This window comes from Stylophora pistillata, chromosome 3 (assembly GCF_964205215.1).
Source record: "Stylophora pistillata chromosome 3, jaStyPist1.2, whole genome shotgun sequence".
Lineage (NCBI taxonomy): Eukaryota > Metazoa > Cnidaria > Anthozoa > Scleractinia > Pocilloporidae > Stylophora > Stylophora pistillata.
The window spans coordinates 46,251,540-46,274,344 of record NC_142521.1 but is presented as its reverse complement, the minus strand read 5'-3'; the positions used below and the strand labels follow the sequence as shown (position 1 = coordinate 46,274,344).

The 22,805-nt window shown below is 38.9% G+C and overlaps 2 protein-coding genes across 6 annotated transcripts; one reads left to right on the top strand and one right to left on the bottom strand.

The window, feature by feature from the left end:
• Nucleotides 1–5,552: 5,552 nt before the first annotated feature.
• LOC111341316 (adenosine receptor A1) lies at nt 5,553–9,740 on the bottom strand. The gene is made up of 2 exons (XM_088754049.1): nt 9,264–9,740; nt 5,553–7,481 (listed from the first exon to the last, which is right to left on the bottom strand). The coding sequence occupies exons 1-2, from the start codon at nt 9,384–9,386 to the stop codon at nt 6,537–6,539; spliced, it is 1,068 nt and encodes a 355-aa protein (XP_088610175.1). The 5' UTR covers nt 9,387–9,740; the 3' UTR covers nt 5,553–6,536.
• A 330-nt stretch (nt 9,741–10,070) lies between these two features.
• On the top strand, nt 10,071–22,257 carry LOC111341313 (uncharacterized). Of its 5 annotated transcripts, none has more exons than XM_022948272.2 (12): nt 10,071–10,790; nt 11,611–11,718; nt 11,894–11,983; nt 12,598–12,795; nt 13,422–13,665; nt 14,575–14,708; nt 15,407–15,695; nt 17,325–17,540; nt 17,903–18,130; nt 18,466–18,568; nt 19,020–19,089; nt 20,208–22,257. In XM_022948272.2, exons 1-12 carry the CDS (start codon nt 10,170–10,172, stop codon nt 20,310–20,312), a joined length of 2,406 nt encoding a protein of 801 aa, XP_022804007.2. In that variant the 5' UTR covers nt 10,071–10,169; the 3' UTR covers nt 20,313–22,257. The 5 variants fall into 5 exon arrangements, with proteins under 5 accessions (XP_022804007.2, XP_022804006.2, XP_088610173.1 ...); XM_022948271.2 differs by having other exon boundaries at nt 18,463–18,568; XM_088754047.1 differs by lacking the exons at nt 19,020–19,089; nt 20,208–22,257 and adding an exon at nt 18,645–18,765 and having other exon boundaries at nt 18,463–18,568.
• The last annotated feature ends 548 nt before the right edge of the window (nt 22,258–22,805 follow it).

Below are 22,805 nucleotides of genomic sequence, written 5' to 3'. Positions count from 1 at the left end.
CCGCCTCAGTGCATATGAATAATTAATTATGTCCAGCAATTCTGGGTGACGAACCCCCCCTGGCCCTATGGCAATATTTTATCTACTGTAAGGATTTAAGTACTCAAAATTTTGGCTTATAAATACAGGCGTTTAGTCATACTTGTAGAACTCCCTGAAGAAGTCTACGACAGTTAGACGAAACGCGTAGGAAAATACAACAAGTTTTACAACTACTGTTCGCAGAAGTGCTGCTCACTAGTCTATGATTAAAAAATTGTAATAGTTACATAATGTTTTTTACCTATTACAAGTCTTTTTTGTCAACGATGCTTTTGCTCTTCTACTCTCATCGACTGCTCATCGACGGCTCTTCTACTCTCATTGACTGCTCATCGACAGCTCTTCTACTCTCATCGACTGCTCATCGACAGCTCTTCTACTCTCATCGACTGCTCATCGACGGCTCTTCTACTCTCATCGACTGCTCATCGACAGCTCTTCTACTCTCATCGACTGCTCATCGACAGCTCTTCTACTCTCATCGACTGCTCATCGACGGCTCTTCTACTCTCATTGACTGCTCATCGACAGCTCTTCTACTCTCATTGACTGCTCATCGACAGCTCTTCTACTCTCATCGACTGCTCATCGACGGCTCTTCTACTCTCATTGACTGCTCATCGACGGCTCTTCTACTCTCATTGACTGCTCATCGACGGCTCTTCTACTCTCATCGACTGCTCATCGACAGCTCTTCTACTCTCATTGACTGCTCATCGACGGCAACAAGTAGAGAAGCATGCATATTCTCCTTTGAAACTATATCATGAACATACACAGTTACAGATCGATTACCGGCATAGGCTGAAAAACAGGTTACTTGGAAGGGTTTAGGGGTCTCTATGCTCTTTGTAAGCAAGTCTCAAAACTTCTAACACTGAGAATCCCCTATATAATTGACACAGCAACAGACCGACTGATTCCACATTACATTTCATTGTAGCTGTCTACTGACATGCTTGACTTAAGGTTCTAGAGTGGACCCTCCTAGTGAACAATTGATGGCGAAAACTTCAACTTTCTAGATTTTAAGGACACAGCTGACTCGGTCCTGGATCTTGGTAATACCTTTGTGTTAAATCTTCTAGGGGGAGCTATACGAAATTGAAATGTCTGATATAAAGCTCTCTTAAATTGTGGGATTCTCAACGGATAAATTATTACGTTCACAAATGAATTGCTAAACTGTAAAAGTTTGATAATAAATGTTGTTAATAGAGTATAGTAGAAATGTTTCATGACTTTCAATTCAAAAAAAGATTTGAAAGATTTGAAAGTTTTGAAAAGAAAGCCAGGTTAAAAGTGATGTTGCTGTTACGAGAGCTAGTGTTTTCGCCAATTTCGCTCCTCTTTTAATATGATTCTGGTTGCAAAATTGCGATTTCTGCTTCTTCCAAACAACAAAGTTTAAATGTGATAACATCCATGATACAAGCCATTCCTTTTTTGGTAGCCTATTAAGAAAACAAACATTTACTACTGAATAATTGGACGGTAGAAAATTTCTAAAAAGGAAAGAAAAACTCAAACAAAAGAAAATTTTTAAATTTTGTTACGATTCTCTCTCGTCTAATTTAGAATCAAGCTAGAATTATTTATAGATATTTTTACCGTTACTCGCTTCCTGTTGTTAATTGTCGCTACTTGTTTTTCAGTTCAACTTTGATGGAGGCTGTATTTATATCTGACGGTCGATTTTTTGCTGTTTCGACGGATGACTTTTTTGCGGTTTCGATAGTTGAAAGTTTTATTTTAAGGCCTTTGATGTTTGACAGTTAAATGTTTGGCACTGGTTGTTTCGTGCTTCCTCGTGCAATAAAAATACATAAAAAATAAAACGGCTATCGAAAGACTGTAATTAAACAGAGCATTTAGGCATAATTCAATTTGCAGCCCAGACTAAGAGCTTTTCGTTCTGATTATCAGCACATATGATCAGAGTTAATAGAGGGAATGGCGTGCCAATGTTCTTCTCAATTTACATTAAATAAACACTCCCTATGCTTTCTGTCAACTTACATTTGTAGGACTGCAGAAGCAAAGCTACAACCTAATTGGCATTGTGTAGTTCCAGAAAATGTCCATACTCCGCTTAAAGAAAGGGTTGAAAATTCTTGGAGATGGGGGGATCTCAAAGGCCAAAAACTTCAAGGAAATGTATGAACCTTAATTGCAATTTCCAGAGTGTTGGGAGGGGGTCTTAACAAAAATCCTTTCTGTGGGGGAGGTATGGATAATATTTATAGAAGTACATGTGGCAAAAAAATTTAAACCTCCCTAACGAGGTTTCTAGTTTTAGTCACACAAACTTGACTTTTTTGTTGAACCTGACAAACCTAGAATTCCAATGAAATTTCTAACAAGCAATCTGAAATTCTTTTTCGCTTAAATGCAGTAGCATAGCCAGACTCTGGAATTCCACTCATGTGCATCCTCAAAAGGGACTCACCCTGCAATTGTAGTTGTCTTCAATAGGGTAGTGCATTTTTCTAATAATTGCTCTATTCAGCCGAGTGACTAGCAAGACACAGGTCAGGAAAATTGATGTTCAAGGGAAAAAAATTCTTCTTCTTTTGTCTGGAGATTTCAAAATTCTGTGGCTGTGGCAGTCATGCTAGTACATAGCATTTTTAAAGTTTGAATTTTTTTTTGGCATGGCAATTTGGCATCGGTAACCTGTTCCCAAGATTTCTTCCTATCTTTCCTTCCTTTGGTATTGCTACTCTGACATGAAATGAATCTCTCTATTCTAATAGTGTTACTATTGTAACCAAACTGATGAAGAACTGAAAGATGCAACAAAATGTTGATTAGTAATATGGATGATTTGGAAATAATTTGAGTAAGGAGATATTTGTCATAGATTATCATTTTAAAAAAAAATCCAACTGCCTGTGCACTGATCCTGTCAGCCACATTTTATTATTTCTAAACCTGTCAACAAATAAAAAGCATCAATAATAATTGGAAATAGCTTTCTTTTAACATGTTGGACTGAAAATAAAGCAATACTTACATATTTCAATATCCTCGGGTTTGAAGTGTTTCTCGCAAGCGTGTACTTTGTCGTTTTTATCTGCTCCCTGAAATCCTGGTCGATTTTGCATGCTTTTATTACTTCTCCGAGCCAGTACGGTTGCGCCATTTTCGATGAGTGTCGTCTTTCGCGACAGGCAGCTTAAAAGTTCCTATTCCCTTCGATCGTCTGCACGATCCGCAGCCAAGGACGGAGCAGTTGACCCCTGGCATCACTTATGAATCCTCTTCAGATAATATTTCAGTTAGATTATCTCTAGATCATCCGTAAAAAAAGAATAAACTGGAAGTAAGGCTACTCGCTGGTCGCCATCTTCATATTTTGTGCACCTTCGCGGTCACGTGACATGCCATAAACCAACACAAAGAGTTCCATCGTTTGAAGTTCGCCAGCTTTCAGAACCAGTTCCCTCTATTAACTCTGATATGATCTATAAACGTATTCCAAGAATCAAAACGTTCAGAACACGTCTCACCGTTTTCGTCTCTCTCCGTCTCCAAACAACAGTTATCGTTGCTCCAAGTCGAGTTGTTTTCGGGTAGCTGTTTTTTATTTTTTATTTTTCCTATTCAGCAATTTTACCATCAGGTATAGTGTTCTGTCGCACCTTGAAATAATCGGTCTCACTTTGAAATAGCTATATCGCACTAATAGTGATAAAGTTATCGCGCTTTGTAATGCTTGTCGCATTTTGTTATAAAAAAAGAAAAAACGTTTTCATACTTCGTAATTAAAAAATCTGTCGCACTTTTTAATTAAAGTGCTGCCGCGCAATGATAACAGATTACTCCACCTTGTGACAAACTTGCTATAGATGATTGGAAGGTGACCTAATGATATCTATTATTCTTGTCAAGGATAATAGTGGTAATAATAATACTATTTAAAACAGTGACTGTCTTTATGACAACCCACCCGCAGTGAAACAGCTGTAAGGGAAGTAATACAGTCACGGTTAAAAAGTGGTACGAACACGACCCAAAAACAGCATTTGTGGAAGAAGCTATTTAGCCCCATTACGACATATTCATCCGGACATTGAATTACCGACGCAGTACCACACTTACCCCCTTTATTCTGTGCCCAGTTGTTTATTGCGATGGTAAAATGTTACATCTAGGGGTCTGCGCGCAGATGTTGATATCGATCGTCGATCGTGAAGGTTAGAACCGTACCTGACATCCAGGGGTTTTGTATTTGTACCTCTATATTTTCGCTATGTAACGATGACGATTTACATAGGGGGATTTTGAATAAAATGTCATGGTAGTTTTATATAAGGGTCTGTTCCCAGCTATAGATAATGATCCGCGTATTCTGTCCCCAGATGTTGATATTGAACTTAAAATGTCACCTCCATGTCAAACCTGTGCTCAGTTGTTTTTTGCGATGGTAAAATGTTACATCTAGGGGTCTGCGCGAAAATGTTGATATCGATCGTCGATCCTGAAGGTTAGAACCTTATCTGACATTCAGGGGTTTTATATTTTTACCTCTAAATTGTCGCCATGTAACGATGACGATTTACATCAGGGGGTTTTGAATAAAATTTCATGGTAGTTTTATATAAGGGTCTGTTCCCAGCTATTGATGATGATCCAAAAATACTTCCACCCATGATGCACCGATCAATTCAAAGCTTCAACATTCCACCACCTCCCCCATCCGTAGGGAATTTGAACCGGAAGTGTCGAGCCTTTCGCGCGCAAGACAAGTATTTTATCTTTTAATATGGAGGTGTAAGGGCAAAAGTTCACTTTCGAGCAAAGATGGCTCACTAGAAAAGAGCTGCTGGTTTTAAAGCTAAAACAGTCAAATCAATTGCTGGTCAATGAGTAGAAAGTTATGGTCACTAATATTGCCTTATAAAAAAAAGGTTGACCATCAAATCTGGCACTTGGGTAAGGCATTCAAACACAATTTTGGCCCGGGGGAGAGGGGAACTTTAGATAACTAATCTGCAAAAGTTCAAATGCCCAGGTGGTCGCTCAGGGGGGACGTTGAAGCTTCGAATTGTTTGACGCATGCGTAAAGCATCAGGAAAAATATGTACAAAGACATGGAGAAAGAAATCGTGTCTTCACAATGTGAATAGTGCTTCTCGCGCGCGTTGGTTGACTAGTTCGGACTGATTACTGAGTACTATTCACTTCCAAACGGCAACAGAGATAAAACCGAGAGTTTAACCTCCGGCCATTATTCGGTATATTGACAGAAATAAACTATTGTTTTGTTCCTGTTTGATATTTACTAAGACAATTATTCGCCTCAGTGCAAGCGATTATGATGGATATTTACTTCACTGCTTCGCGACTTGGTAAATATTCACGAACATTCATCCACACTTCGGCTAAATAACTGTAAATGACTCGATGATCTAGTCATGTTTTCGCTGAATTTGGAAAGGTGGTCACAAGCGATATGAAAGTTCAAGACTGTAACGAGCGCTATGACAACGGACAACTGCATTGGATCAAGCAGAAACCAAAGAACTAAATTTAATGCCAAGATCATCAACCTATATACACAGTTAATTATTCTATCACAGAGGTGATAGGGGTAATTGATAATGCACGATAATATGTACGAGCATTCGTCGCAAATAGCTCGGAGCTTCAGTTCTCTTTTACAATACTCTATCAGTGTTCACAGTATACACCGTCAATATCATACGTTTGGTCTGTACTGGCGACCTCGGTCTGAAGATTCTCCCATACAGACCGACCTAGCATGGTTAATAAGGTGTTTATTATATGGCTGTGTCTTATATGCCAATTTTCTATATTCTTTGTACCTTTTTTCCTAGATCGGTCTAGATGCCGGTCTAGAATGGGAAAATCTAGACCGCTTTTAATATTGATTTCAGCCAATCAAATTCGTGAATTGGGTAGTTCCCAGTCCTTGTGAGGTATCAACGAACGCTTTTCATTCCACTACTTTATTCGTGTTTTTCTCGTTGCCATGTTCCCACCAATCACGCAGCTCCTTTTACTGCCTTTAAAAGCACAAACAACCCACAATTCCCCGCTTCGCTCCGAGGAAGGGCTAACGCTCGAAACGCCAGCTTTTATAATCGTAACGGTGGCCAATTTACCATTTCAACTTTGTTGATATATTCAAATTATTTTGTTACCCCCACCGACGCAGCCCCAAACAGTTTCTTTAGAAACTATCAGCCTTTGTTCTTGGGAGACACAGCCATATAATAATATGTAATAATATGAAACACTGAAAAACTGCACTTGAAGCCAGAACTTGAATAGGAAATATCAGTTTTCTTAACAGCATAATAGGAATATTTATAAATTAATGATTAAGACATCTGGTGTCCTTTTCGCAGCTAGCGCCACTTAATATTAAAGCAGTGTTTGACCGCATGATTTGATATTCCACATCTAATGTAACTTTGTCTACCAGTCTACATTCCTGATTAAAACGAAAGGTTCTAAAGTGAACTTTACTGGTGAACGTTTGACAGTGGAAACGTCGAATTTGTCACTCTCATCAAGGACACATCTGATTCGGTCCCAGCTTGTGGAGATAAATCAGCGCTGGATCTTGAAAAGGGAATTACACGAAAATTAAGTATCTGAAATAAAGTTCTCTTAAATTCTGGGATTCTGAACGGATAAATTATCACGTTCACAAATGAATTGCTAAACTGTAAAAGTTTGATAATAAACACTGTTAACCCCATATGATGGAAATTTGCCATGACCTTCAATTCAAACAAAATGTTCATAATTTGAAAAGGAAGCCATGTTAAGAGTGATGTTGCTGTTATGAGAGCTAGTGTCTTCGCCAATTTCACTTCTCTTTTAATGTGATTCTGGTTGCGAAATGGCGTTTGTTGCTTCTTCCAAACAACAATGTTTGCTACACACGTAGTTAACAAAGGGATTCCACAAATTAAAGGAATAATGTAAGAGAGTTTCCTCCTTCCTATCATATCAAACTGCTGAAACACCATCAAAGTGGTAAACATTACCGCTATGATCCACGGCATGCTAATAGCGCAGATGTAAACATGGAAGTTTATAGTTCTGTGACGGAGAGGCCAACCAACGGCGAACATTCTCTCCAGGGAAATGACAGCGAGAGTGTAGATGGACGTTGTGCCTGTTAATACGTCGGCATCGATGGAAATCACGTACCATGCATATCCCTCCGATACCATTACTTTTAAAAAAAGTGGGATGGCCAAAATCCCAACCAACACATCGGCTATAGCTAAGCTAATGAGAAGAGAGAAAGCTCGCTTGTGACGTCTCTGCTTGAGGAATATCCAAATAGTGAGAACATTTCCTACAACGATCAAAGTCGCTAACGAAGCGAAACATGCTTTCCAGAAGATGTTCCATGAGTTGAAATCCATTCTGCCGGCAGCTGCTTTTCTTTTGACCTGTCAAGAAAACAAACCTTTACCACTGAAATTTCTGAACGATTCTCTTTTCTAATTCAGAATACAGTTAGAACTTATTTTACATAGTCAAACAACGACAACAAACATTCATGAGAGATGAATCGTTAACTTGAGTCAGGACAGGTGGCACATCCATACAGGGGAGGTGGGGGGGGGGGAGATCCACGTAAGGCAGATAGCATACGGTCAGACTGCTGTAACATATACCTGTCTAGAGCTCGGCAAATCCAAGCTTATCCAGGCTCCCCCTATAATCAATTGGAGGTCATTGGAGATACAAAAAAAAAAAAAAAAAATCAAAAGCCCTCTTTATTATGATTTTTACGATAGCTTATACATGGTGAGTGACATGATTGTTGTGTTTTTTTAACCGCTTTAGTGGCCCGGTAACGGTATGTTTTTGTGCGAACGATGAAACGACCCAAAAGCGAGACATCTGGCTAGCTGATTGTTAGGCTTTCAGAACCGCTATGTCTCACAAGAGTAATAATCATGATAAAAAACACCAACCAGTAAGTTTTGATGTTTTAAGAGTCTGCAACTTTTTTCTTTCTGCGATGTTAGCTGTGTATGATTTTTATTATCGTACATAAGCTTACCATGGCGGAAACTTTTAAAACTCGGACTGTCTGTATATCCGAACCTGTTATAAATAGTCATTGGAACTCTTGACATGTTTTGCACGAGGTAAATATCTCGGAATCTTTAGGCTAAATTACATCTACCTACCTCTGGTGAGCACTGGATGATTTCCAAGTGTTTTATTGTTTAGGATAGAAAGTTATCACGGTAGCAGCACTCAAAAAGCCTCAAATATCTTTTGTGTAAAAAGGAAGAAGTGACTTTGGTCAAGCTCTGCTACCTTAATTGTAGTCCTCTGCCAAAACCCTACTTTTTACATAATTTTCCTGTGAAATACGAGATGGCTAACTTGAATGAATAAATAGAACAGCTGGAAAGGAAGAGGACTTAAATGAAATCATTTAATACATCAAATGACTTCATACTTTACAGACGCAGACCATGCATATTTTAGTCCTGTGTGCTTCGTTATCGGATGAAAAACCGCTGAGGAATATAAGCAAGAAAATAAAGTTTTCTTAACATATTTATTAGTCAAAGAGATTAGTTATTTACACACCATAGTCTGGCACGAATCAAAAGATAAATAGAATGCTAATTTCGTCGATGTCAAATTTGTTGATTGAGACTGGGTTGTCTCAATTTCGAAATTTTGGCAGTTTTCTTAATTTATTCTATTCAAATTGAAATACAATTTTAACAACTAGTCTTTTCTTCTAAACGGTTTTCCGAAAAGCCGGTCATGCCGAAAAAGACACAGAAATGGTAGTCGTTATTCTTTATATCAAAGAAAGCACCAAACTATTAGCTTGTGTACCTGGTGTTTTATTCTTTGCGCTTTAGAGCGATGACAGTCAAAGCAAAGAAAACAGGCAACAAAGTAACAACACTCAGAAGGGAGTATACAGTCTTTAGATGACGAATACAATCTCCTAAAATAAAACCATTATGTTAGCAAACACCACTCTTGCGAAATGATTGCCTTTCTTTGCACACATACATCATGCATTCTATATTGGGATATGTTTACTGCCAAGACGAACCACAGGTAGCCCAAGCTCTGTCACAGGCTCTTTCACAGTGAATAATTAAAGAGTTTGTATAGTGGTTTAGTTGGACTTGCTTTTGAGCTCCGTAAATGTAAAGTTGTGTGAAATAATCAAAGAAATAAAGTCTTACCTTCGTAGAGAGTAGTCTGTGATGTTCTACTCGCGATTTGAGGCCGTTTTGATGTGTTTCAGCTTGACGCCCTAAATTACCGTGCATAAAATACGGGAAGGTCGGAAACTTCTGTTGACACATGCTCGGCAAAATCGCTCGAAAACAAACACTTAAATACTTTCCCTCGACTCAAAACTCGGCAGCACGAAAGCTAAGTAGTTTCCCTTTAAGTTCACCGAAAAAAATCCCACGAAAGTCGGTTTGTCGAGCAACCAATCCAGCGAGAATTTCAAATTAACGGCCGTTCGGAATTCTTCTAACGTGTGGAAGGATCTTCTTGTGCAGCTGAGAGACCGTTAATGCGCGGTCAACCTGGAACCTAGTCAAATCTCTCTCAACGGGTCCTCCCTATAGTCTTCTAATACCAACTCTTCACACATACTAAGGTACCCCGGGTAAACTCATCGACTTGACTAGATCGTCGGTACTGTCCATCTTCACTGTTTTCAATGGATTATTACATATATCCTCTTACCTGTTGATTTCCTATTCTGTTGCTGCGAGGCGTCGTTTTCCTTGCCGCTTTTCTTTCCCAGAACAACCTCCGAAAATTTGGTACACCCGCTAAAAATTTTCAAAAAATAATTTTCTCCTTTAAACCTTTGAAAATAGGAAAGTGCCTTCGACGAAAACAGAGTTCCTCGGTTTTAAAGGTCAACCCCTATAATTTTCCGCTAATTTCGCTAAATTTTAGACGTAGGCACTTGAGCCCGCGTTGTTGACCGCATACCCGCTGACGTAGCATTTAATTATTCAGCTCTGTCTATGGCATACATGCACACAAATAATAATTCGTTCGAAAGACTATTGATCGAAGGCTAGTGTTGTCAACGATAGATTATTACCTTTTATATGTTGTGACCGATGGGAAGTGGGACCTCTAAAAGAACCGAACAGGCAGTAACAACCCATGCAAGGTCAAATGGTAAACAAACAGCAATTGAAAATATTTACCATTCAGAGGAACGTCACGGTAAACTTTCCACAGATGCAAGATCCTCAAACGGAAATGTGAAAGCTGAATCTAACGCGACCACCAGAGAAGAAAAACCCGTGACGGATCGTTTCTCGGCAGAAAATGAAGAGATAACTAAAGATAGTAATGACGAAAAGATATTTATATCTTCGTTCTGCGAAAATGATCCTCAACTTGAAACACGATTAAGTGCCACAAATAGGCATTATCAGTCCTTGAATGACGCTTTTCATGATGAAAATTTTTTGACTGAAACGTCACTTGAACATGCCAAAGCTTTGATTGATGTTTACTCAAAGTGTAGGAAAAGATCAAACAAAACCGTTGTGACAGATTTTGCTTTGGCATTGGGAATACATAAACTTGTTTACGATATAATTGATGATCGTAGAAGTAATTACCCCGAGATAACAACCTGGGATAGGATAGTTCGTAAGGATACGGAGAAAGAAGGGCAGGGCAATCATGAGGAGACAAATGACAGCACTCTTGCCGGTGACGAGAACCAGGTGAATTGAGAACTAAGAAGTTGACAACCGTTTTTAGGGAATTTATTCGAATTACTAACATGTTATTTTTTGGGTAAGATGTTTTCTGAGTCCCTTTAAGAAATTGAACTCAGAATTTTTTCTTCAAATGTCCCATGCTTGTGACAAGACCAAAAGCGTCTTTCTCTATTTCTTTACCAAACTTTAAAGTAATATCATCTTTTTTTATTCTGTTGACAATGTTATTTTTATTGAGAAAAGGGAAAACAGTCAGGTAACTTAAATGTGTTAAACTTGTCAAAGGGGTGACCTTCTACCTGTGAAGAAGACCACAAACTATAAACTAGTAATGAATATGACATGCCACTCTCCAGAAGCGTTACTTTTTTTTTATAAATAGAGTGGCTTATCTTTTTTACTACTGATAGGGCTCAATAGTAATGGTAACCAACTAGCCACAGACTTGTAGAACTTCAGTTTTGGCTGGTGGTTTTCAATTTCCATTGGTCAGTTTGGCAAGTAAACAAACTGAAATTTTTGTAACAAATTAAGTTATCACTAGCCACTTGGCTAGTAAGTCAAAAAGTTAGTGTCAAGCCCTGACTGAGGTTTATAAATTCTTTGAATTAAAGTATTCTCTATTTTTTCAGCTTTTTTAACATAAGATGTGCTTTTATATCTTGTGACAAATAATGATATAATTATTTGATCAAGAAATTCAACTTGTGTACATTATGTAGGGATGTTTTATCTCTACCTGCAAGTCAGTTTTGTTGCAGCCCTAAGCTCAATTTTTCAGGGTATAAACAAGTTTCTCTGCTGGTATCAAATTATATTCCAGAACCTTGACAGTACCTCACCAGATGTTGAACAAGTTAAAGAAGGAGAGATCCACAAGAAAACCCAGGAGAGAGGAATTGCTGACCCTCCAGAAAGCGCCAAGGACGAGGTCAGTTTATCACCTTTATGGCTACAGTACGTGACATTGTTATCTAAATCCACTTGATCATTTGATTACTTTCACTGATAAGTAAAAATATTCTTGTAAGTATGGTTTGCTATAATACAGAGGTACAATGTAGGTTGTTGGCTGATCTGTCTAATGTTATTCCAACCAAAATCAGGAAACAAATAATACACATGATCAGAAACCACAAGAGGGAGATGAAATCCAAAAGACAATTCAAGAAGGTGCAAGTGAGGAAGACAAAACTGTGAGTATCTACAGATTTTTTATGTTTATTATCATTTATTATTAGAATGCACGGAATAATGACATTCTTAAAATGCTGATATGCAGCTGTAAGTAGTAAATACAGAACTCTTCTCTGATGGTCATTTGGTAATCATTGATGCAAACAATTGTGTAATTGTCATGGAGTATAAATTAACATATTGAAATGTTTAAAAGAAACATACACATACACGATGAAAGATTCCCTTGTGGGCAAGCAATGCAGTAAGAAACAAACAAGCAAACAAGATATCAAAGACAGGATTGTTGTTTGGTGCAATTTTATGACAGTAAAAATTTACACTATGATGTTTAAAGGACCTAACTACATTTTTGTTTGCCTTATTAATGTTGATAAATTCCATGTGACTTTATGACTTTTTCTGGGTTTGAGGTGGTATTTACTTATCTTAGCAATGTAAATTGCCTTTTGTTAAAGTAATGTTGTGCCACCTAAGATTTTCAACAATGAAGAAATCTGTATTTTGATGCAGTTTTTTCATAATACATCCCCATGTAATGTTTTATCCTATTAATTATTTATTCATATATTTTTTCTCATCAATCGCTAAAATTGTCAATGATAATTAACAGTCAGAAGAGGATGAAGAGAAGATAACAGCACTGAAGATGTCGCAGGATCTTCTAAACCATCTGTTAGCGGCAATTATGAACTTTACTGACCTTCATGATTCATTCTGTTTGGCATGCAATGATCTTGGGATGGTGCAAATTCTCATTGGTATGACAAAGGATCTACAAGATACAATACCCTATCATGTAAAATATGTGGTAAGTGACATCAACTCATGTGTGCTTTTAACCATTTTGCTCCTAAGATTTCATTCATAATTCTCCTTTCTGTCTGCTTTACAATTCATATGATGTTACATAGCTTGGAGAGTTTGGCATTGGATCAATCGATAATCCCCTGATTGATATTTTTCTTAATTTTCTTCACTTGTCTGCTTGATATTGTCTTGATACAGTAAAGAGAAACTCTAGGTCACTCATGGGTGTTAGAGAGTTCAAGGGTTTTAAGACCTACCACAGGAGCTCTTATTTAACCCTTTTAAAACCCAGAAAGGATTAACTTGTAACTTTTTCCTGTAATAACCATATCTGTGTTTTTGTGTGTGTGTGTGTTTGTGTGTGTGTCTGCCTGTCAAGCAAGTGGAGACTTGTACAATAAATGCAAAGAGATAAGACTTGTCCTTTGTATTCACCACACTCTTACTTTGAAATCCCTCACCTAAAAAAAAACAAAACAAAACAAAAATGAAACTTTTTGTGGCTGTTAGCAGCCTAGGAAACACACTTGTTACTTGCACTGTATCAGCCAACTTTATCATATAGTCTTGCCAATTTGTTCACTTTTTGGTTTGTTTGTTTGTTTTTCTTTACTTTCAAATAAACAGAATCCCAAAACCCAGTACTTATCCAAGTACTCATCACGAGGGAAAATGTTAAACAGGACCCTGGGAGTCCTACATAATTTATCCAAACGTGTGCCAACCAGGGTGAACTTTGCTGTTTGCCAGGCATTAGATGTGCTTATTCCTCTTCTTAAAGCAGAAGTGGCTCTGTTTGGTGCAAAGAGCCTGCTTGTATTGGCCTGCCTGATTGATGAAGATAACAACCATTTGATCATGGCTGACGAAGGTACATGTCTGAGGAGGATTAAGAGTTTACTTGTTAGTTCTCTTTTTGCCTTCAAATGCAGGCTTTTTTTGCAACTCTTTGCTTGTGCCACTGGCTGGGTTTTTAAATGACATAATTTGGATATATCAACAAAGTTCAAATGGTAAATTGGCCACCGTAACGATAACAAAAGCTGACGTTTCAAGCGTTAGCCCTTCGTCGGAGCGACGACGAAGGACTAACGCTCGAGACGTCTCGTAGTCGTTACGGTGGCCAATTTACCATCTCAACTTTGTTGATATATCCAAATTATATCGTTACCCCCACCGACGCAACCCCAAACAGTTTCTTTAGAAACTCTCAACCTTTATTCATTTTTAAATGACACTTCAGTTTAAGCATCCAGGTACCCTCACCTTACCTTGTAGTTAAATTCTTCAGGCATTTGATGACAATGCTTGATCACCCTTTTGACACTGCTCACCTCTGACCTTTTCTTGTCTTGTGTCTAATTAACTTGGCTGATTATGTGATGGAAAGAAATATAAAAGCATAGTTAAATAAAAGAAATTAAAGTTTTTGACCTGCAGATGACCTTTTTTTTTTCTTTTTTTTTTTTTTTTTTTTTTTTTTTTTTTTAATAAAGATTTAGACTACGAACAGCGCTCGCCTTTTCCGAGAAGGCCGTCGCACGCGAAACAATCAATAAAAGAATATTGACTTCTCAGAATAGCAGGGACTGTTGGTAGTCCACATTGTGTAAAAGAGTGTTGTAGGACTAGGTCTTCTTCCTTAATCTCTAAAACTACTTGTTTTGTTCTAAATGTTACATTTGAATTCCACAGTATTGGGGGGGGGGGGGGGGCTAAAATTGGACAATGTGATCCATACAGTACATCACAACGATTTACTGATTATCTTTGGTTTCAGGACCAATCAAATTCCTTACAAGCATCCTGAAGAAAGCTATTGGATCAACCACTCACAGATATTTGGGACTCTCTGCATCGGAGCTAGCAGAGGGACTGGGGCAAATTGCTGTTAACGATAGCAACAAGAAAACGGTATTGATTACTCGTTTGGGCCACCCTCACTTGCGCAATGATCACGGGCTTAACCAGTTACCCAGTAGGTGCTTTAGTGACTTCAGTTTACACTGTAGAAAACGAAATCGATAATGATCTGTTTTTGGACTGTCATGAACTGATATTTCTACGATGAACCAAAATTCCTGGGTTGTCTAATTACTGATCGTAAGGGGTAGAATTTCACTCTAATTAAATCAAATAGCCACAATTATGTAAGGCCGCAGTTAAACGACACGGAACGTTTTCCGCCCTTTTTTCCTTCATTTTTTCGGGCTCGTTTGTTTTGCCAGTATTTTGTGTTGTAGACTCCAGCGAAATATCACTCTATCGATTATGAAATCTCTAAACAACACATAAATTTACCTAAGCAGAGGTTTCAATAAAACCCGTTTGCTGGCGGTCTACCACTGCCTACGTGTATCATACCTCTCACTTCCCTCTGTTTGGCCTGCGAGCATGCTCTCGAGATTGAGTTCGCCTTCAGGCTCCTTTTCGGGCTCAGACGCTTATATCTTCATGTGCAGCCGCTTAAAGTAAAAGTGATTGAAACCATAAGTTGCTTTTATGGCTAAACTTGGAAACATTTAGGGAGAAAACGCGCTCGCCTTTTAAAATCAGAGGTAATGATACTTTCTTGCAAGAAAAACTCTACATTTTGCTTTATTCATGCTTAGATTGGCCAATGCGAAGCTGTCCCAATCCTGGTAAAAATGCTACAAAATGCAAAAGGCAACGAGGAGACACTGAATGCTTGTAATACACTTTGGACATTAGCTTTTGACGAGACAAATAGACAAATGATTAAGAGCGATGACTACGCATTGTTTGAGCTGCGGAAACTTCTAACAACAAGTGAAGATAGCCAGATAAAGAGAGCCGCCGCTGGTGCATTATGGGAATGTGAAGGTAAAGAGAAACACGCTGAGGAGAAACAGGAAACAGTCACATTGCAACAAGTATCAGGTACATATGGCTGCAAAGATCAGTCTCTGCTACTCTGTAGTTTCAGCTGCTAAGTTTACCCAACCTCTCTTTTGCTAAAATATATGAGCGCTATTCGATCGAAAGTCCTGAAACGTTGAAAAAACGTAACCCAAAGGGATAAAAACAGCCGATCAAAACAAAGACCAATATTTAAAGGCACCATCGTTAACTCGAATGAGCACACTACTCTCAGGGAGCAGGGATGGCGCAGTGGTGAGAGCACTCGCCTCCCACCACTGTGGCCCGGGTTCGATTCCCGGACTTGGCGTCTCATGTGGGTTAAGTTTGTTGTTGGTTCTCGTCCTTGCTCCGAGGGTTTTTCTCCGGGTACTCCGGTTTTCCTCCCTCCGCAAAAACCAACATTCCAAATTCCAATTCGATCTGGAACAGTGGACAAGAATAGCCACCCAGTGGATGTCCATTGTTAAATCATTATTTATTCATTTATTTATTTATTTATTTATTTATTTATGTTTTCTGGAGCTTCAAGTAGATAATCCAAGCGGTTACTGCATTTAGTTTTGGATGTTTCTGGTTACGAAAGCAGGGCGTAAAATTAACTTTTTTTTTCCGGTAGCCACTTGGCTCCTAAATATTTTAAAGTGGTAGCCAATTCCAAAAAAGTTGGTGGCCATTATGACACACACACAAAAAAAATTTTTACCCTATCAATGTACTAGATTTATCATGTCAGTGATACAGTCATACAAACATCAAAAATGAGCCCGCTAAATTCGCACGAGCTACAAAGAGGACACTAGAATGGATCATATACAACATTATAGGGTACCTAAATCCAAGATGGCGTCTAGTGACGGTAGATTTACGTTCGACATCGTGCATGTGCTGCGTTTTGGAAACGAGCTTAACGAGGAACTTTGCTGCAGATTTATCTCATCGAATCTTCAACAATCACTAGATCTCTAGCTAAGGTGTGATTAGAAATTCTAGTCGCCAATTTGTCGACTAATTTTCAGGATTTGGTCGCCAAAGAGGAAAATTTAGTCGCATTGGCGCTTGTATTAGGCGCAATTTTACGCCCTGGAAAGTAGTGCGAAATTTGTCGTTCAATCACTTGTTGCAATGAGCTTTAGTTGTGCAGTTTAACCAAAGCCATGCTCTCTCACAGTCAACAGGAAAGGCTTGTCTTTTTTTCAATTACTTTTCAGTGTGCTTGCTTTTCGCTTTTCGCTTTTCGCTCCCACAGCTGATCACTAGTCTTTCTTAGCCAAATCGCTGTTCTGTTAGCATTTTTTTATGTGACCATTGTATTACGTTCCCATTCGTGAGAATGCATAAAGATTGCTGGCAAATTGAGTGTTATCATTACTTTTAGAGCTATTCAACCGCTATAAAAGCGAAAATCGACGGTAAGAGCTTCGTTTCGTGTGAAAATTCCCGTTTAGGGACGTTACCGTTGCGTAAGATTCTAGTTTCCTTTTGTAACATTTAACTAGGTGATGTTAAGCGGCAATGCCAATCACCCAAGGTCTGCTGGAAACAATGATCCTGATTTTTTGAGGAAACTTCAGTGATATCTAAATGATAACATTATCCTTTGGTGGTAATATATGAAGGTTTTTCGCATTTTCGTTTTTCCTTTTTAAGAAGCGAAGCACGTGATGATCAGTTACCAATGGGATGTGCAAAACCTCGTGATTCAGATCAAAAACAAACTTCAAGCGGACGGCTTCAAAGTTTGGATGGACGTCGACGAGATGGGCGGCTCTACTCTGGAAAGTATGGCCAGGGCTGTGGAGAATGCGAGTGTTGTGTTAGTCTGTGTGTCTCAGAAATACAAGGAGAGTCCTAACTGTAGATCAGGTAATGAAGTTTTGAGGGTGGACTCAGTTTCCTCATAAGACAAAAATTAATGCTAGTCATCAAAAATCACGATCACGAAAAAATGTTTTATTCGGAGAATATGTTATCTTGGTTGTAAAGCGTGGCGTAAGAGAGTTTTGACATCTCATAAATCATGACGAAGAAGCGACTGTGCTTTTTTCTTAAATTTATTTTACCACCGGTCGTGTACAAACTCCCTTCTCCGTTCGACCGGATGAAACCTTAACTCAATTTCTTCGATTTACCCTTTAGGCCTTTTGGGGAATGTTTTTTTCAAACATTTTAAAACTCTGATTTCTTGCTCATGTTTTTAAGAAACCGGTTTACTTTTCCTGACTTAGAGGCGGAGTACACGTTTCAACTTCACAAAGACGTTATCCCTTTGATGATGGATGGTAAATACAAACCCGATGGTTGGCTCGGCTTCATTGTGGGATCAAAATTCTGGATTGACTTCAGTGAAAAACACAAACTGGACTCTAACCTTGGCGCACTCATAAGGGAACTGGGAAATAGAGGAAAAATTGAGCTGCACGAACCTGTTGCTCAAGGCTTAGGAATTAAACCAGGTACGTGTACTGGGGTTTGGGGGAATAATCTGGAACAGAGAGACTGGAACCGAGAGGGAATAACTGTAATACACTTTTACCTGGGGGGAGGGGGGGGGAGCAAGAAGGGGGCGCGAGGAAAGGTGACGGATTAGAGGGCTGCAAAATTTAGCCAACTTTTTCTCTCAATTTTTGGAAATGAATTATATCACGTTTTAGGGTGTCGTTTTCAATTTAGACCTTCTCTATCCTTTATCGTTATAGATTGATTTGTGTTCTTTTGATATTTGTCTGTACTTGTAAACAGTTATTTTATGGCTTTGTCATACTATACTTTAACGATTATTTTACAGCAGCCGCACTTGTTGATGTTGTTGATGCCTCGCCCCAGACCTCCATCAAGTCGTGGACGTGTGGCGATGTCAAAAAGTGGCTGAATGATGTTGGACTGGAAAACAGGTCAGAATCTGAGTTACGAATTAATTTTTATCCTCTTAATGCTCTGGGCTGATGAGTTTGTTGTCTGTCTTTTCAGTGCGAGTTAAGAATCCGAAAACCTCGTGCTTCATCACCTGACTTTAGGAATGAATGGAAATCCTGCTTTTGCTATTGAAGTGTTTGCACTAAAAGCATTTGTACTGTATATTTTATCAAAGGTAAACTATGAAAAAGGTGTTAGATAAAAGCAAAATATGAGAATTTAACCAGCAGCACGTTACCGGTCTCCTGCGGAATATCAAAAACCCAAATCTAACGCACTCTTGTCGTTAGGCATTTTAAGTTCGTCAGCTGTTAGTGTTCTTTGGAAGTTGTCTGCTGAAGTAGAATTAAGTAAAAAATAGTTCTGATTAATCCTTTGTTTGTGAATCTTCTTACAGTTTTAATTACCTTCTCTCAATTAATCTCGCAGATTAGATCCAAAGGCTGTGCAGCAACTAGATGGTCAGATGTTAATACGTCTTCGAGATCTCAGAAAAGAGGTGTGTTCTGTTATCTGTTCTTCTGGACTCAATCTACGTCATCAAGTGATAAATAATAACTGCCTCAGTATACGAGGTAAAGAACTTATCGAGCACTATTTCCTCTCCTGCAAATGACTAAGACAAGTAATGGCCATACCTCACACTTTTCCCTAAAGGAAATTGATTAACCCAAGGATAATTTACATTTCTTTGTAAAACGTCGATGTTACCGGGTCTTTTGCAGTAGGGACCTTAAGCAAACCACGACGGCGACGGCGACGAGGACGTGGAAAAACAAAAGATCTAATTGCTAAACAATGGCTCAGCACGTGCGTTTTAAATTTTACCGTCCTTTGCAAAACAACAACGTGAAATCACTAAAATTTGCCTCGTCTGCGAACGGAAACCACGACGGTAAATTATTTTAATTCCATTTGTAAGTCAACGCTACTTTTATACGTTATGTTAAAGTTGAAGTGTGGCGCTGTATGAGACGGTAAACACATGCAGCCATTTTCGAAATTCCAATTAAAAGTAGAAGTTCATTTCTTAATCGACGTGTTCCCTAGTGTTGCCGTCCTGACTGCTTGAGATCCCTAATACTATCAAAGGAGAGAAATTCGTAGGATTCAGGATTCAGTAGAGAGCCATATCACGAAAGTGATCGAGGACTGCGTTGGTTTCTGTTCATTATACCTCGTGACTGGTCCAGAAAACTTGTCTCACCTGCTCAAACAATCAGATACAAATCTCAACCAACTGCTATTCGGTCACTTCGGTTTTTCATGTGTATTTTCGTTTATTGCTCTTTAGCTTTGAAAGTCACCTTTTTGCTTGATCGCTCGTTGTAATAAATTTAGTTTTAATTTACGATACTTCGTCGAAAAGCGCTTTATTTAGGGAATTTCTTCGCCAGTTTAACAACACTTTGTGATATTGGCATGCTAAATTCCCCTTTTGGATTAGTTTCATTTCTTTTCTTTTGTTCTTTAGAGTACAGTTCTTTTCGATTTTAACCAGAAACTAGACTTCGATCAATAAATGACCAAATGCAGCTTACGGCAACGTAGTTGCACAATCTGGGACTCTAACACTCATTTCTTTAGATCTCATGTGAGGTTTCCTCTTTATTGCAGACAAGCCCGGATTTCTTCTATGCATCAGTTAAAGCAGAGTTCAAACTGGAAAGCTTGTTTGATTTGTTAAAGTTCGCAGATGCTTTGGAAAAACTGGATGCATAGGTTTGCCGTCGAACATGCTTCTGTTTAGAGGCGATTTACCCATGGAGCAATGTGTTTGCCACTAATACATCATCGGTCCCCCTTAGTACCTTCTCTTACCAATGATTGGTGTGGCGCGAAAAGTCTAAACCACGACTTAGCCGGCCAGTATCACAGTATAGTGAAAGGGCGTCTCCAGTCGAGTTCACCTCGTCACCAGTGTTGAAACGAGTATGTGGGGCACTTCGTATACAGCTGTTTTTGGTGACTTTAGAGATAACGCCATGAAGCCTTTGGAACGAAGGAATATTTACAGCTGAAGTCGCGCTGACGCAAACGTGCTCTGTTTGTGGCTTCTTCACTTTTACGGAATAGAAATAAGGTTACCCAGTTCCAGGCTCTCATTCACTGGAAAAGAATAAAGAGCGGGCAAGCAAAAAACGGCGTTTGCAGTCGTGAGGGAAACGACTGCGGAACGTCAATTTTTCTTTTCCTGACCCACGGCCTCAGCCGCTCGTCACAGGCCAGAACAAAGCTAATTTTTAATTAATTTTTTCAATTAATTTTCTGAAAAAAAGAATATACATTCATATATATATTAACATATAAATATTATGAGAGGAAAAAAGGACGTAACTACATTTCCCGACAAGCCTGTTTCGTGAATCGCTTCACTCTTCAGGGGTTTAATGAAAGAATATTCATGTGACTATCGTTTATATACTAGGAAAATTTGCATAATGCGCGGTAAACTTAAAAACTTTAAAGTTCAGTTGTTGCGTAGCAACGCTTTGTTTCTGTGTCGGCATGAAGATACGAGTTCGTTACGCTTATTTAGTGATGAGAGGTCGGGTCGGTAAATTATCAGGAATTTTTCTTTTAGGCAGAGGTTGCATCTTTTGTTGGAGCTGTTGTAGGGAGAGTTAGATGATAAGATGCGCCATGAGATAGAATAGTCAATGTTGTCGTTCTTGAGTGTTCAGATGTGTTTGCTAAGTTCGGTAGAGTTTTTGTGCTAACATATATATATATTACCATATATTAGGCATCCGGTCACTTCGTTCCATAGCCACTTCGTTCCAAGTCACTTCGTTCTATCTTACGGTCATTTCGTTCCACAAAATAGTCATAGTATTTATTATTTAATGAATTATTTATCCTGGTGTTATTTTACTGTTCAAAGCAGCATGTGCGTTTCAACAAACAAATAGTTGCATTTACTACAAATCTCCAATACTAACAATGTTTAGTTTTAAAAAAGTATTTTCTTTTACTTTGAAAGTAAGGTAAGACAACTCTCCCCCCCCCCCCTTCCCCAAATTGTCTCTCCTACTTGGAGACGAGTTCACAACCTTCTGTAAAAAGTCAGCTGAATTTTTGAAGAAATGAGTGAATAGTTAACTCGCCTAAGGTAGCTCGGGGGGAGGGCTGTGTCGAGTACCCATGACCATATAAATGGGGCCCCGAGTGGTCAGAAGATTTTATAATTTCTGACGTTTGAGTGACATGGAACGAATTAGTCAGAAATTAATATTCTTCTGATGGCACGTTGAAGAGGTTCGCGTGTCATCATGGTAGTTTGGGATTATTTAAGCGTTTTGGGGGAAAATTAAGTCATTTCAGGTCGGTCAGTCTTGGGTTTGACCACTTTCTTTTTCTTATTTGAAGTAATTTTGTTTTTAAAACTCTCTGTAAATATCACTACATTTTTAATTTTTCTATGCGATTAGTAGTGTAACTAGGTTAATTACGCTTTCCTCGGGGTATCGTGCTGCTGCATTAGATAAGGAATACGTTTCCACATCCACTTCCAAAGAGTGGTTTTTTAGTGGTTTTTCGTATCTGGTGTAGTTCAGGTTCTTTTTGTAGAATCCTTTAGTTTGAGTGAATACAGGCAGTGCATTGTATTAGGATGTGTATACTACAAGACTGGCTGACTCATCCTAAATATACTTGTCACCTTGAATATCTCGTCTGAGTGTAGTCAGAATGCGTAACTTCGGGATCCTCCACCAAGGGTTATGACGTTGACTTAGGCCCTGTTTACAAGCAAGGAGGGTAACCCTTGTGCTAGGGTTACCCTAGCAGGCGAGTCAAAGATAGCCCGGGTTTACAAGCAAAATTTCACAGGTAGGGTTACCCTACCACCCGGTACAACTTACCTATGCTTGGTAACCGCACGCATTGTTATCAATGCATTTTCAATGTTCAAAGGGTCTGGAAACAAGTAAAAAGTTGTCCCGGGTAGGCGAGTTAGCCCCACCCAAGCTGAGCGCTAGGGTTACCCTAGCGCTAGGGTAACCCTAGCTGCCTTGCAAACACGTCGATGAAAAAAAGAAGAAATGTGAGAGCGTTAGGTTAACCCTCCAGCCAGGGTAACCCTAGCACTAGGGTTAGCCTACCTGCTTGTAAACAGGGCCTTAAAATACATGCTCTCCCCTCCCCTCCCCTCCCCTCCCCCTCATCTGAATCGAAGATGAATACACGTCTAGCCGTACCCTCCTCTCGAAGGGA